At 45.7% G+C, this 13765-nt stretch overlaps 1 protein-coding gene across 3 annotated transcripts; it reads left to right on the plus strand.

Annotated features, from left to right (window-relative positions):
* The first annotated feature begins 9477 nt into the window (after positions 1-9477).
* LOC119960652 (gastrula zinc finger protein XlCGF71.1-like) lies at positions 9478-11750 on the plus strand. Of its 3 annotated transcripts, none has more exons than XM_038788286.1 (2): positions 9478-9911; positions 10522-11750. In XM_038788286.1, exon 2 carries the CDS (start codon positions 10816-10818, stop codon positions 11572-11574), a length of 759 nt encoding a protein of 252 aa, XP_038644214.1. In that variant the 5' UTR covers positions 9478-9911; positions 10522-10815; the 3' UTR covers positions 11575-11750. The 3 variants fall into 3 exon arrangements, with proteins under 3 accessions (XP_038644214.1, XP_038644213.1, XP_038644215.1); XM_038788285.1 differs by having other exon boundaries at positions 9478-9832; XM_038788287.1 differs by having other exon boundaries at positions 9478-9696.
* Positions 11751-13765: the final 2015 nt, after the last annotated feature.

Raw genomic sequence — 13765 nt, forward strand, 5'->3', positions numbered from 1 at the left:
TCCCCCGGCAGCAGGAGGTGTAGATGGAGTCCATGGATGGGAGGCAGGTTCGTGTGATGGACTGGGCGGTATTCACGACTCTCTGAAGTTCCTTGCGGTCCTGGGCCAAGCAGTTGCCATACCAGGCTGTGATGCAGCCCGATAGGATGCTTCTTTCTATGGTGCATCTGTAAATGTTGGTAAGGGTTAATGTGGACATGCCGAATTTCCTTAGTTTCCTGAGGAAGTATAGGCGCTGTTGTGCTTTCTTGTGATAGCGTCGACGTGAGTGGACCAGGACAGATTTTTGCTGATGTGCACCCCTCGGAATTTGAAACTGCTAACCATTTGCACCTCGGCTGACAGGGGTGTGTACAGTGCTTTGCTTCCTGAAGTCAAAGACTAGCTCTTTAGTTTTGCTGGCATTGAGGGAGAGATTGTTGTCGTTTCACCACTCCACCAGGTTCTTTATCTCCCTCCTGTATTCTGACTCGTCGCTATTTGAGATCCAGCCCACTATGGTCGTATCGTCAGCAAACTTGTAGATGGAGTTGGAACCAAATTTTGCCACGCAGTCGTGTGTGTGTACTGGGAGTAGAGTAGGGGGCTAAGTACGCAGCCTTGCGGGGCACCGGTATTGAGGACTATTGTGGAGGAGGTGTTGGTGTTTATTCTTACTGACTGTGGTCTGTTGGTCAGAAAGTTGAGGATCCAGTTGCAGAGTGGAGAGCCAAGTCCTAGGTTTTGGAGCTTTGATATGAGCTTGGCTGGGATTATGGTGTTGAAGGCGGAGCTGTAGTCAATAAATAGGAGTCTGAATAAATAGGAGTCTCTGGAGCAGCTGAAATTTTTCTCTTCAGATCAGTCACTCGGGTAGGAAATGGGCCATTAATCCGGTCATGTCCATACCAGTTCTCTGGAGAGCAAACCATTCAATACCATTGCCCGATAATCTAATCTCCCACAAGTGCCCATTCAATTTCATTTCAGAAATGTTTGATTTCTCTGCTTCAGCCCTCGTGCATGAGAGTGCCGGGTCTTTTAAATGTAGATAGATAGAAATTAACAGAACTCTGATGTAACCAACAATCCGCTATTGAGTGCCCCAGCAACCCATAATTCACCCATGCCCACCATCACAGTTTCCGATGTCAGATCGGCCTTCCTGAAAGTGAACCCACGGAAGGCGATGGGCCCGGACGGGATCCCTGGGCGTGCACTCAGAGCATGCGCATACCAGCTGGCAGAGGTATTCACAGACATCTTTAACCTATCCCTACTCCACTCCGAGGTCCCCACCTGCTTCACGAAGACCACCATCATACCGGTACCAAAGAAGAACCAGGCAACGTGCCTCAATGACTACCGCCCGGTGGCCCTGACGTCAGTTGTAATGAAGTGCTTCGAGAGGCTGATCATGAAGCGCATCACCTCCATACTCCCGGAACGCCTTGACCCACTTCAATTCGCATACCGTCGCAACCGGTCCACATCAGACGCCATTTCCCTGGCCCTACACTCATCCCTAGAGCATCTCGAAAACAAGGACTCCTACATCAGACTCCTATTTATTGACTACAGCTCCGCCTTCAACACCATAATCCCAGCCAAGCTCATATCAAAGCTCCAAAACCTAGGACTTGGCTCTCCACTCTGCAACCGGATCCTTGACTTTCTGACCAACAGATCACAGTCAGTAAGAATGAACACCAACACCTCCTCCACAATAGTCCTCAATACCGGTGCCCCGCAAGACTGCGTACTTAGCCCCCTGCTCTACTCCCTGTACACACACGACTGCATGGCAAAACTTGGTTCCAACTCCATCTACAAGTTTGCTGACGATACGACCATATTGGGCCGGATCTCGAATAACGACGAGTCCGAATACAGGAGGGAGATAGAGAACCTAGCAGAGTGGTGTAACGACAACAATCTCTCCCTCAATGCCAGCAAAACTAAAGAGCTGGTCATCGACTTCAGGAAGCAAAGTACTGCACACACCCCTGTCAGCATCAACGGAGCCGAGGTAGAGATGGTGAGCAGTTTCAAATTCCTAGGGGTGCACATCACCAAAAATCTATCCTGGTCCACTCACGTCGTCGCTATCACCAAGAAAGCACAACGGCGCCTATACTTCCTCAGGAAACTAAGGAAATTCGGCATGTCCACATTAACCCTTACCAACTTTTACAGATGCCCTATGGAGAGCATCCTATCGGGCTGCATCACAGCCTGGTATGGCAACTGCTCGGCCCAGGACCGCAAGGAACTTCAGAGAGTCGTGAATACCGCCCAGTCCATCACACGAACCTGCCTCCCATCCATTGATTCCATCTACACCTCCCGCTGCCGGGGGAAAGCAGGCTGCATAATCAAGGATCCCTCCCACCCGGCTTACTCACTTTTCCAACTTCTTCCATCGGGCAGGAGATTCAGAAGTCTGATAACACGCACGAACAGACTCAAAAACAGCTTCTTCCCCACTGTCACCAGACTCCTAAATGACCCTCTTATTGACTGACCTCATTAACAGTACACCCTGTATGCTTCATCCGATGCCAATGCTTATATAGTTACATTGTATATCTTGTGTTGCCCTATTATGTATTCTCATGTATTTTCTTGAATTCTGTTTAATTCCCTTTTCTCCTCATGTACTGAATGATCTGTTGAGCTGCTTGCAGAAAAATACTTTTCACTGTACCTCGGTACACGTGACAATAAACAAATCCAATCCAATAAATGCAAGTGAAACAAGCCTGGGTTAATTACAGTGAAGAAGTAGCCGTTGTTGATTTAATAAGGTCGGAGTCAATGGTGTGAACAGTTAAACAATGTATGATCCATCATGACTTTTATTTCCTCACATAGGCAGTTTGCAGGCTGTGTGGACAATCGGCAGGAACTGTGAGACTAAAAGCCCAGAGGTCCGTCATGAACCAGGAGTGTTTAAATCCCTCCGCAAGAAGATGGTAAAGCCCAAGCTTCGATTTAGATTTGCCATGTGTACCGAGGTACAGTGAAAAGTATTGTTCTGAGTGGAGTCGAGGTTGACCACTCCATACGTGAAATACATAGGATGTATCAATACATTATGTAAAAACATGGACATCGGGTGTCACATACAGAGGGCAGTGCTACAACTGTAGAGAAGACGCGTAAAGAGATTAATTCAGTCTATAAGAGGGTCATGCAGGTGTCGGTTAACAGCGCGGAAAAGCTGTTTCTGAATCTGTTGGTGCGTGTTCTCAGACTTTTGTTTCTTTTGACGATAGAAAAGTTTGGAAGAGAGAATAACCCGAGTGGGAGGTGTCTTTGATAATGCTGCCCACTTTACCACGGCAGCGGGAGGTGTAGACAGAGTCAATGGATGGGAGGCAGGTTTGTGTGATGGTCTGGGCTGTGTTCATGACTCTGTAATTTCTTATGGAGTCCACAGTTTTGAGGTGTTAAAAGTGAAAGTTTCTGAACCAAAAGCCAATGGAAGGATCCCTGTAAAATCCTGGAGATTGGCTGGAATACTGAGGAGAATTCAAATGAATTGTGGAGAGCTTTGACACACCTTTGCGATGGTCACAAGAATATGTAAATAAATGTTAAAGATATTGTTAAATGTAAGGGAATTATTTGGGGGTATGTTGGGTGGGAAGAGAGTTAAAAAAGTTGAACTGGGATTATACCGTAAATCATTATTAACTATAGTGTCAAGTTCATAGTTCTGGTTTTTAATTTAATTTTAAATATCTAGTAAAGTTTGTTTTTGTTTAAAAACATGAAATTTTGTGTCTCAATTCTTTCAGTTAATCACTGGGTGTTCGAATTTCTCTTTAAACATTTATCGTCCCGACCAGGATCATAACAATATGGAGAAACAATGTTTCAAAATAAATTGAAGAAAAAATATTGTTTTCCTTACTTTATCTGTTACCCCTCTCTAAGCAAATCCTTTTGTGAAACAAGATAATTGATTACTAAAAATTGATCTAATTGTCGTCCCTTCTAAAGCAAGAGGGCTATCTCCCAGCACAGAGGATCATTAGGGATTTCTCCCCTAGACTGGGCAGCACGGTAGCATTGTGGATAGCACAATCGCTTCACAGCTCCAGGGTCCCTGGTTCGATTCCGGCTTGGGTCACTGTCTGTGCGGAGTCTGCACATCCTCCCCGTGTGTGCGTGGGTTTCCTCCGGGCACTCCGGTTTCCTCCCACAGTCCAAAGATGTGCAGGTTAGGTGGATTGGCCGTGCTAAATTGACCTTAGTGTCCAAAATTGCCCTTAGTGTTGGGTGGGGTTACTGGGTTATGGGGATAGGGTGGAGGTGTTGACCTTGGGTAGATTGCTCTTTCCAAGAGCCGGTGCATACTCGATGGGCCGAATGGCCTCCTTCTGCACTGTAAATTCTATGTATCTATATGTAACTAATTGACAGGAATTATACCCTCAACCGTCTGAAGTGAATTCTCTACATTAATCATCCTGGCCAATGCAGTTGTCAACTTGAAGTTAGGCTGATCAGCTCAGAGTTTTTGCAGCATTTCATCGATCACCGTGTGATTCCTTTCATAGAGTCCGTCGCTGAAAGGACTTTCAGCTGCAATGTTCATGACCAAAATGTACATATTTTCTCGCATGTCTCCAAACTCGTCATTAATAAATTTGCCTCCATCATCAGTCAGTCACTGAGCTGGTGCCCCAGGTCCAGTCCCTGTCCATTTCTCAATGACTTGTCGAGAATCACCCTTTTATCCTTGCCATGTATTATTGGAGAAAAACTAAATCGGGTTACCATTTAGTTACCATGTCTAAAGTTTAGAATGAAAATATTTGTCTTTGTCCCATACCTTTAGATTCATGGCAACTGCCTCGTTAAAATCACGGACAAAGGGAAGATTTATAATAGGGTGTGATGGCGTGCTCTCTTTTAGAACGTAGAATAAAATTCCTACAGTGCACCGGAGTCTTTGAAAGGGGCCTTACCTCGGAATACTCCCTCGCCCGAACACTGTAACCCCACTTCACCTTTTGAACACTAAGGGACAATTTAGCAAAGCCAATCCACCGAACCTGCACATCTTTGGTCTGTGGCAGGAAACGGGAGCACCCGGAGGAAACCATCACAGACATGGAAAGTGAAAACTTCACGCAGTCACCCAAGGCCAGAATTGAACACGGGTCCCTGGCACTATGATGCAGCAGTGCTAACCACTGTGCCAGAGCCTGTATATGCATCAACCAACCCGGTACCTTTTAGCAGGATTTTTCATCTTTGATGGCGAGGGTAAGCACTTTGTCTGCAGCTTTGAGACTATTGTTTTTCTCTGATTCTTATCAGCTGATGCTATTAATCCTGCTCAAACACTGATCAGAAACATCAGGTATTAAGGGGATATAATAATATTCTGATGGAGTAAACTTCAGATGCACTGACTCTCTGAAAACAATTGCCTTATCTTGCTCCATGTCCAGTTGCATTTGTACCTTGTTCATGGAAGATATACTCAACAGAAAGGGTATTTCACCGGACACCAGACCCAGTAAACTGCCTTATTTCAGCTATTTTACATTGAAGTCACTGAGTGTTGATTTAATGTCTTGACATCACCAAATTGAAACATGGAGAGCTTTCTTACTCCTGAACCTTATGTCGTTCTTCACCAGGAGGTGATCTTCAGCAATCTGACCCAATACTGTCGAGGTGCAGCTGCTAAGGAATGGGCTTGTGAGGAAAGGTTGGACAGGCTAGGATTGTATCCCGTGGAGTTTAAGTAAGATTGGAACCTATAATATCCTAAGGGGTGGAAGTGGAGATGATGTTTCCTCTTGTTGGAGAATCTCAAACTCGATCATTTTTAAAATATATTTTAATAAGAGTTTTTCCGTTTTTTACAAATAACACATCAAACCCTCAACTGGTACAGTACAGCAGCAATCCTTCAGTGTGCATGAATATAGAAAAAGACAGGATTAAATTTGGTGCCTCCGTTTATACCGGGGGAAACGGTGAATGGATAAACTGGAGAAAGAGGGAGAAGAGGTCAAAGCCATGAAAACAGGGTAAAATGGTGCACGCCTTCACATGTAGCGATCACTCATACCGCTAAAGAAAATGTCAGATAAGATTTCCATACCCTGCTGAGGTTTGCTCCAAAACAGAGTTTCCCCCAATTCCAATCACAATGAGGTGCCAGGGACGCTTTGTGATGTACTTTTCTTGGATTAGAAACATGTCTGCACCTTTACAGGATCCAGTCAACATTCTTTATTTTGGGGTTAAAGAAAAGTACAGAAATAATTCACAAAACCTTTTGTCCGAAGGGGGATATCAAAGGGGGGAATGAGAATGTGAGGCAAGGGTTAGTAGCTAGAACAAGCCAGAATTAATGGGACACATTAGTGGAAAGTTACAAATAAGGGAGTTGTTATTGGATTCGTGAGCCGACTCATAACTGTAAGCCGAATAGCCTTGAGAAACAAGGAAGATGGCTGGATGACGGAATATGAAATGTGGGAGCCGCTGCTACTGTGGCTAACACCTGCTGTTTATGCTAAAACTGCTACATACTCATGTGCCAATAGATAACTTTAAAGTCTGTATAATCATATATCAAAACTATGGCAAAAATAAGTTTATGCTTTGTAATGGGGGCAAGCTCAAGTGAATGTAACGGACAGCCCCTTAAAAAACATATAAAGAAAGGATGTTTTGAGCAATATTTTGGCACTCTCCGAGGTGGACCTTTGGAATACCTAGAGATCGGCCCCGATCGCAATAAAGAATATTCTGAAGTACGAACGTGTTCGAGACTGTTTCCTCCGGACTGAGAGACAAGTGAATTAGAGACGCATTCACACTATCTGAAAAGAAAGAATGTGCAAGGTTACGGGGATAAGGCACGGGAGTGGGGCTAGGTAGAATGTTCTTTCAAAGAGTCAGCACAGACTCGATGGGCCGAATGGACTCTTCCTGAACTGTAACGATTCTGTAGTTCTGACAGCACAGGCCCTCCATCATCAGCATTGGAATTGAAATTTCCGATCATTACATCAACACCAGAACCACAATGGAATATCAGAAAACTGGGAAATCCTCCGATAGACACCAACATCCGGTGGATTTCACCAACCGCCCAATGTCTTCAACAGATTAATAGGATTTATGAAAGCTTGGAGTTTAATCTGGGAGAAGGTGAACCAGGGGAAAACAGAAATAACCCAGAGTCCCAGTTCGGAACAGGGCAGAAACGTTTAAAAATGCTTCTAATTTAGGGCAGCACGCTGGTGTAATGGTTAGCACTCCTGCCTCACAGCGCCGAGGACCCAGGTTCTATCCCCGTTCTGGGTCACTGTTCATGTGGATTTTGCACATTCTCCCCGTGTTTGCGTGTTCCCTAAAGATGTGCAGGGTAGGTGGGTTACCAACGCTAAATTGCCCCTTAATTGGAAAACAAAAATGAATTGGGTACTCTAAATTTATTTTTAAAAAACAGAAATAACCCAGAGTAAGAAAAGGCCCCAAAAATGTCCCAGTCAGTAACAGGAGATCAATCGGTTTCCTCTTATCACTGGAGAAATAATATATTCAAAACAGTGTCTGAATCAAAGCTGATTTAATCAATATTTATACAGAACATCAATGCACACCCCAGCTTTCAGGCTTATTAATATCAGCAGCAACAAACTCCAGCTGTCAGAGTGAAGATGGTTTAGTCTGGATGTGATTAACAGCAGAATCCAAATCCAATCCCTGCAGTCACCTGTGACCTTGCAGGTGCCTCAGCAGTGTGGATGAACGATGAATCTCTTTCCACACATGGAGCAGGAGAATGGGTTCGCCCCAGTGTGAACATGGGTTGGACACCCAAGTGAAACCTTTCCCACAGAAAGAGCAGATGAAAGGTCTCTCCCTGGTGTGTTCATGTGTCAGCAGATCCTTCGGGCTTTTAAAGCACTTCTCGTAGTCAGGACATTTAAACGGCCTCTGATCAGTATGAACAAGTTGGTGTGTCAGCAGTTTGAATGAACGGGTGTATCCTTTCCCACACATGGAGCAGGTGAACGGCCTCTCCCCGGTGCGAGTGAGTTTATGGTTCAACAGATCACTTCTCCTTTTGTAGTTTTTTTCATAGTCAGAACATTGAAAAGATCTCTCCTCACTGTGAATACGGTGGTGTGACAGGAGGTGGGATGAGGTTGTGAAGCCTTTCCCACACACCGAAAAGGTGAATGGTCTCTCCCAGGTGTGACTGCAGTGATGAACATGCAGTTCTGACGGGTAATTGAATCCCTTCCCACAGCCTCCACATTGGCACGGTTTCTCCCCGATGGGACAGCATTTGTATGATCACATATTAATTAATAATGTTTATTGTCACAAGTAGGCTTACATTGACACTGCAATGAAATTACTGTAAAAAGCCCCTAGTCGCCACACTCCTGTGCCTGTTCGGGTACACAGAGGGAGAATTCAGCATGTACAAATTACCTAACAAACACGTCTTTCGGACTTGTGGGAGGAAACCGGAGCACCCGGAGGAAACCCATGCAGACACGGAGAATGTGCAGACTCTGCACAATGACCCAAGTCAGGAATTGAACCCAGGACCCTGGTGCTGTGAAGCAACAGTGCTAACTACTGTGCTACCGTGACGTACACGATACAAGTCAGGAATGTAATGGAATACTCTCCACTTTCCTGGATGAGTGCAGCTCCAACTCAAGAAGCTTGACACTATCCAGGACAAAGCAGTCCATTTGCTTGGCACCTAATCCACAAACCCTAATCCACAAACATCCACTCTGTCCAGAACAGTGGCAGCAGTGTGTACCATCTACAAAATTCATTGCAGAAACTCACCAAGGCTCCTTCTGCAGCACTTTCCAAACCCATATCCACAAAGGGTAACGGCAACAGACACATAGAAATCCCATCAGCTGGAAGTTCACCTCCAAGCTACTCACCATCCTGAATTGGAAATATGTCACTGTTCCTTCACTGTCACTGGGACAAAATCCTGGAACTCTCTCCCTGATAGCACTGTGGCTACATGGAGTGCAGCAGTTCACCAAGGCAGCTCGCCACCACCTGCTCAAGGCAGTTATGGGTGGGCAATAAATACTGGCCTCGCCAGCGACGCCAACATCATATGAATTAAATTTTTTAATGCAAAAACACTGCAGATGTTCCAGTATCAAAATATAAAGAGCCAATGCTGGACATGCTAATCAAGTTAGACCGTATCTGTGGAGAGAAAGAAACAGAATTACAACTTCAATTCTGATCTGCGGTTAGTCTCCAATAAATACTTGACTTCCTGTTGATGATGAATGGTGGACTTATTTCCCACAACCACCCGCGGTCCGGAAACCGCTCTATACAACTCGCTCATTGCTTAGGCGCTGAGTGCGCATGCTCCAGGGCCAGCCAGCCGTTGGGCATTCTGGGTAGCTTCTCTGTTCCGAGTCGGAGGGAACCGGGAAGTGGTGGCGCAGATAGGCTGTAGTAAACTGGTCAGGATATGGAATCCTAGGGGGAGCGATGGAGCCAGCTCTGGACGGGGAGAGTTTCTCAACTCCTGAGTGAAGGCCGCAAACCCTAAATAAGACCCTGCGGTACATAGTTTATGGCTTTGGGTCCTGTGCCTGGTATCAGGCCCGGGTGAACGGCCGCCATGTTGGTTCAGCGAGGAGAAACACGCATGCGTGGCTTCTGGATGACGTAAGAGAGAATGGGCAGGACTTTCGGGGTCACTTTTCCAGCTGGGTCCTAGTGTCACTGGGAATCTGCATGACGGCAACAGGTGTTTAGCACTGCTGCCTCAGCGACAGGGACCCAAATTCGAATCCGAGTTTGGGTGGGCATTTGTCTTTGTGAAGTTTTCACTTTTTTCCCGTGTCTGCGTGGGTTTCCTCCGACAGACCAAAGATGTGCAGGTTAGTTGGGGTTTTGGGGCTAGGGTGGGGGAGTGGGCCGAGGCAGGATGCTCTTTCAGAAGTCAGTGCAGACTCGATGGGCTGAATGGCCTCCAGCACTGTGAAGATGCTAATGGGGAGGTTACAGTCCCTGTATACTTACCGGAAGGGGCTGCTCCTAAATGCTTTGTGATACGTTAATTCCACATTCCCAGCTTTGTTGCACAGAGGGGTCTGCTCCTGATCTGTTTAAAACACCAATTTGTAGATCCAGATGGGGGAGCCCTATGGGGGAGAATGTTGGGCTTCCTGTGGCTGCTGGCCTCTCTTCTGTGGTCTTGCCCATGCTCAGGTGGCCCTGGAGCAGGACCAAGAGTTGTCTCCCAGCACACTTGATACCTTCCACAACTGTTGTTACCTCAGGATGCAGAGGCTACAGAAAACAACATTCTGGTTTAGTTTAAAACGTTTTGCTTTGTTTTTGTTGGGATTTTGCTCTCTTTTACTTTGATTGGGCAGCATATTTGGGGAACCAAGAGATGGAAGAATATTCCATAGAGATTAGAATTATTTGTTCTGAATTTCTATCATGGACTGACAGCAATACTGACACTGTCAACTCCTTTTACAGGGCATTGGACAGAGACGATTTGAGACATTCATCATCAGCCTTTGAATATGGAAGGAGAAATGTTTATTTGTGGGAAAGGATCTGAAACATCAGTGTGACTGGCAAAGCACCGAGACATAAACACATACCCGAGTGAGAGTGTTCCAGTGAACTGACTGTAGAAAGAGCTTTAACCAATTACCCAGCCTGAAAAAACATTGCACCATTTACGTGGGGAGAAACCATACAGGTGTTCTGTATGAGGACAAGGCTTCAACTGATTATCTAACTACGTAACATAAGGACAGTGGCATCATGGTGAAACCTTGGAAATGTGAGGACTGTGGGAAGGGATTCAGATTCCCATCAGGACTAGAAATTCATCAACGCAGTCATACTGGGGTGAAACCATTCATTTGCTGTGTGTGTGGGAATGGATTTGCTGATTCATTTAGACTGGTGTCACACCAGCGAATTCACACTGGAGAGAAACCGTACATTTGCTCACAGTGTGGGAAGAGCTTCCGGTCTTTATCTAACCTCACTGAACATCTACGGGTTCACACTGGGGAGAGACCATTCCACTGCTCTGACTGCGGGCAGAGATTCACTTGTTCTTCCCACCTCACTGATCACAAGCGTGTCCATACTGGTGAGAGGCCGTTCATCTGCTCCGTGTGTGGGAAGGGATTTATTAAATCAGCGAACCTTCTTGGACACCAGCGTACTCACACTGAAGAGAAAGCATTCACCTGCACTGAGTGTGGGAAGAGTTTCACTCGTTCATCTAGTCTTCGGGATCACCAGCGAGTTCACACTGGGGAGAAACCCTTTACCTGCGCTGAATGTGGGAAGGGATTTGCTTTGAAATCGCAGCTTCGGTCACATACACTTGTTCACACTAATGAGAGACCATTTCAATGTTCTGACTGTGAGAAGAGCTTTAAAAGTGGAAGTGATTTGACAAAACACCAGCGAATCCATTCTGGGGAGAAGCCATTCACCTGCCCTGTGTGCAATAGAGGATTCACTCAGCCATCCGCTCGTCTGAAACACCAGAGAGTTCACTTGTGATTACAGGGATTTGATTCCTACACCCAGGAATGAACAATGTTCATTCTGACAGTTCAGATTTATTTCCATTGATGTTAAACTCCAGCCCAGTGAAAGGAATTAATAGAATGGACATGAATTATATTGGACGTGAATTGTATTAAACACCCAGTATTGGGAGTCCTTGATTTCTCTAAGATAAGAGGAGACTGATTGATGTCCTCTTACCGACTGTTCCATTGTTGGGTCTTTTCTCTTTTGTTAATGGAAGACTTGTATTTATATAGCGCCTCTCACAACTTCAGGATGGCCCAAAGTGCTTTACAGTCAAGTTCTTTTGAACTGTAGTCACTGTTGTAATGTAGGAAATGCAGCAGCCAGATTGTGTACAACAGGCTCCAACAAACACAAATAAGATGCTGGAAATACTCAGCAGGTCAGGCAGCATCTGTGAAGCAAGAAAGTGAGTTCAAAACAGAACTATGATTATGACCAGATTATCTGTTCAGTGTTCATCACCGAGGGCTTTATAGTGAGCAGTTCACCCGAGAGAACTTCCTCCTTCAAAATATCATCAGCAGAACCTTTATGTCGAGCTGCAAGAGCAGATGGGGTGAGATTGGAAGGTTTCCTCTGAAAGACAGTGCAGTATTCCCTCAGTACAGCGCTGTATTCCCTCAGGACAGTGCTGTATTCCCTCAGTACACTGCTGTACTCCCTCAGTGCTGTATTCCCTCAGTACAGTGCAGTATTCCCTCAGTACAGTGCTGTACTCCCTCAGTACAGTGCTGTATTCCCTCAGTACAGCGCTGTATTCCCTCAGTACCGTGCTGTATTCCCTCAGTACAGCGCTGTACTCCCTCAGTACAGTGCTGTACTCCCTCAGTACAGTGCTGTATTCCCTCAGTACAGCATCGCAATACCAGCTGGGCTTTATGGTTGGGTTTCTGGAGGCGAAGTTGAACCCACATCCTCCTGACTCAGAGATGGGAATGTAACCACTGAACAATAACCCCTCATCATTAACTTGAGTTTATTTCCGTTCTCACATCTTTGGTTGTTCTCCTGAATACATTAACCCATTGAATCATGCAGGGGGGGATGAACAATAGTCTTTACAGACACCTAGAAGTGGGAGTAGGTAGTAAATTTCAGTAGAAATTATTCATTTCCAGACAAGTTCCATTTTATAAGCGAACACGATCGAGGAAGCCATTTTGAGACTAATATTTACCTGAATGGGGCATTTTGTATCCAGCTATTAACCAATTGTATTAATCAATGAAGTGTATGCATTACTCACCAATCAGAAACAAATAGTGATCGTCAATTGATTTTAATTGAAGATTTAATAATCAGTTTGTAGTATGTGTTAAAAGACTGGGTTATACCTGAAACTAATGTCAGCCTGTTTTAAATTCTGTACTCCAGCTTCTGTAAGAAGAAATGTATGATTTGATAAGATGGTTAGCAGTGAGGCTTCATGCTCTTGGTAACCTTTTTGAGATGGAAGGTCATACAATGAATTGAAGACTTGTGCAGGATCAGATAGGAGGGATACATTAAACAATCCCATTATATCTCGATCTGAGACATTCACCCAAATGGTTAAAAAACAATTAAAATGATTCAGTAATGGAGGCCGGCGGCGGCTAAGGTGTTGAGGGGATTTATGGACCAGATGGGGGGGTGGATCCCTGGAGGTTTGCGAGGCCAAGGGCCAGGGAGTACTCGTTTTTCTCCCACGTACATACGGCCTACTCGAGGATTGATTTTTTTTGTCCTGAGCAGGGGGTTGGTGTCGAGGGTGGAGGAGGTGGAATACTCTGCCTTTGCCATTTCGGATCATGCCCCGCACTGGATGGACCTCGGGCTGGGGGAAGAGAGGGACCAACGTCCGCTCTGGCGCTTGGAGGTGGGGCTGTTGGCAGATGAGGAGGTGGCCGAGAGGGTTCGGGGATGTATCGAGAGGTACCTTGAGGCCAATGATAACGGGGAGGTTCGGGTGGGGACGGTCTGGGAGGCATTGAAGGCGGTGATGAGGGGGGAATTGATCTCCATCCGAACCCATAGGGAGAGGGGGGAGCAGAGGGAGAGAGTGATAGGGGAGATGGTGCGGGTGGATAGGAGATATGCAGAGGCCCCAGAGGAGGGATTGCTGGGGGAGAGGCATAGCCTTCAGGCCAGATTCGACCTATTGACTACCAGAAAG

The sequence above is a fragment of the Scyliorhinus canicula genome, unplaced genomic scaffold (assembly GCF_902713615.1).
Source record: "Scyliorhinus canicula unplaced genomic scaffold, sScyCan1.1, whole genome shotgun sequence".
NCBI classification, from domain to species: domain Eukaryota; kingdom Metazoa; phylum Chordata; class Chondrichthyes; order Carcharhiniformes; family Scyliorhinidae; genus Scyliorhinus; species Scyliorhinus canicula.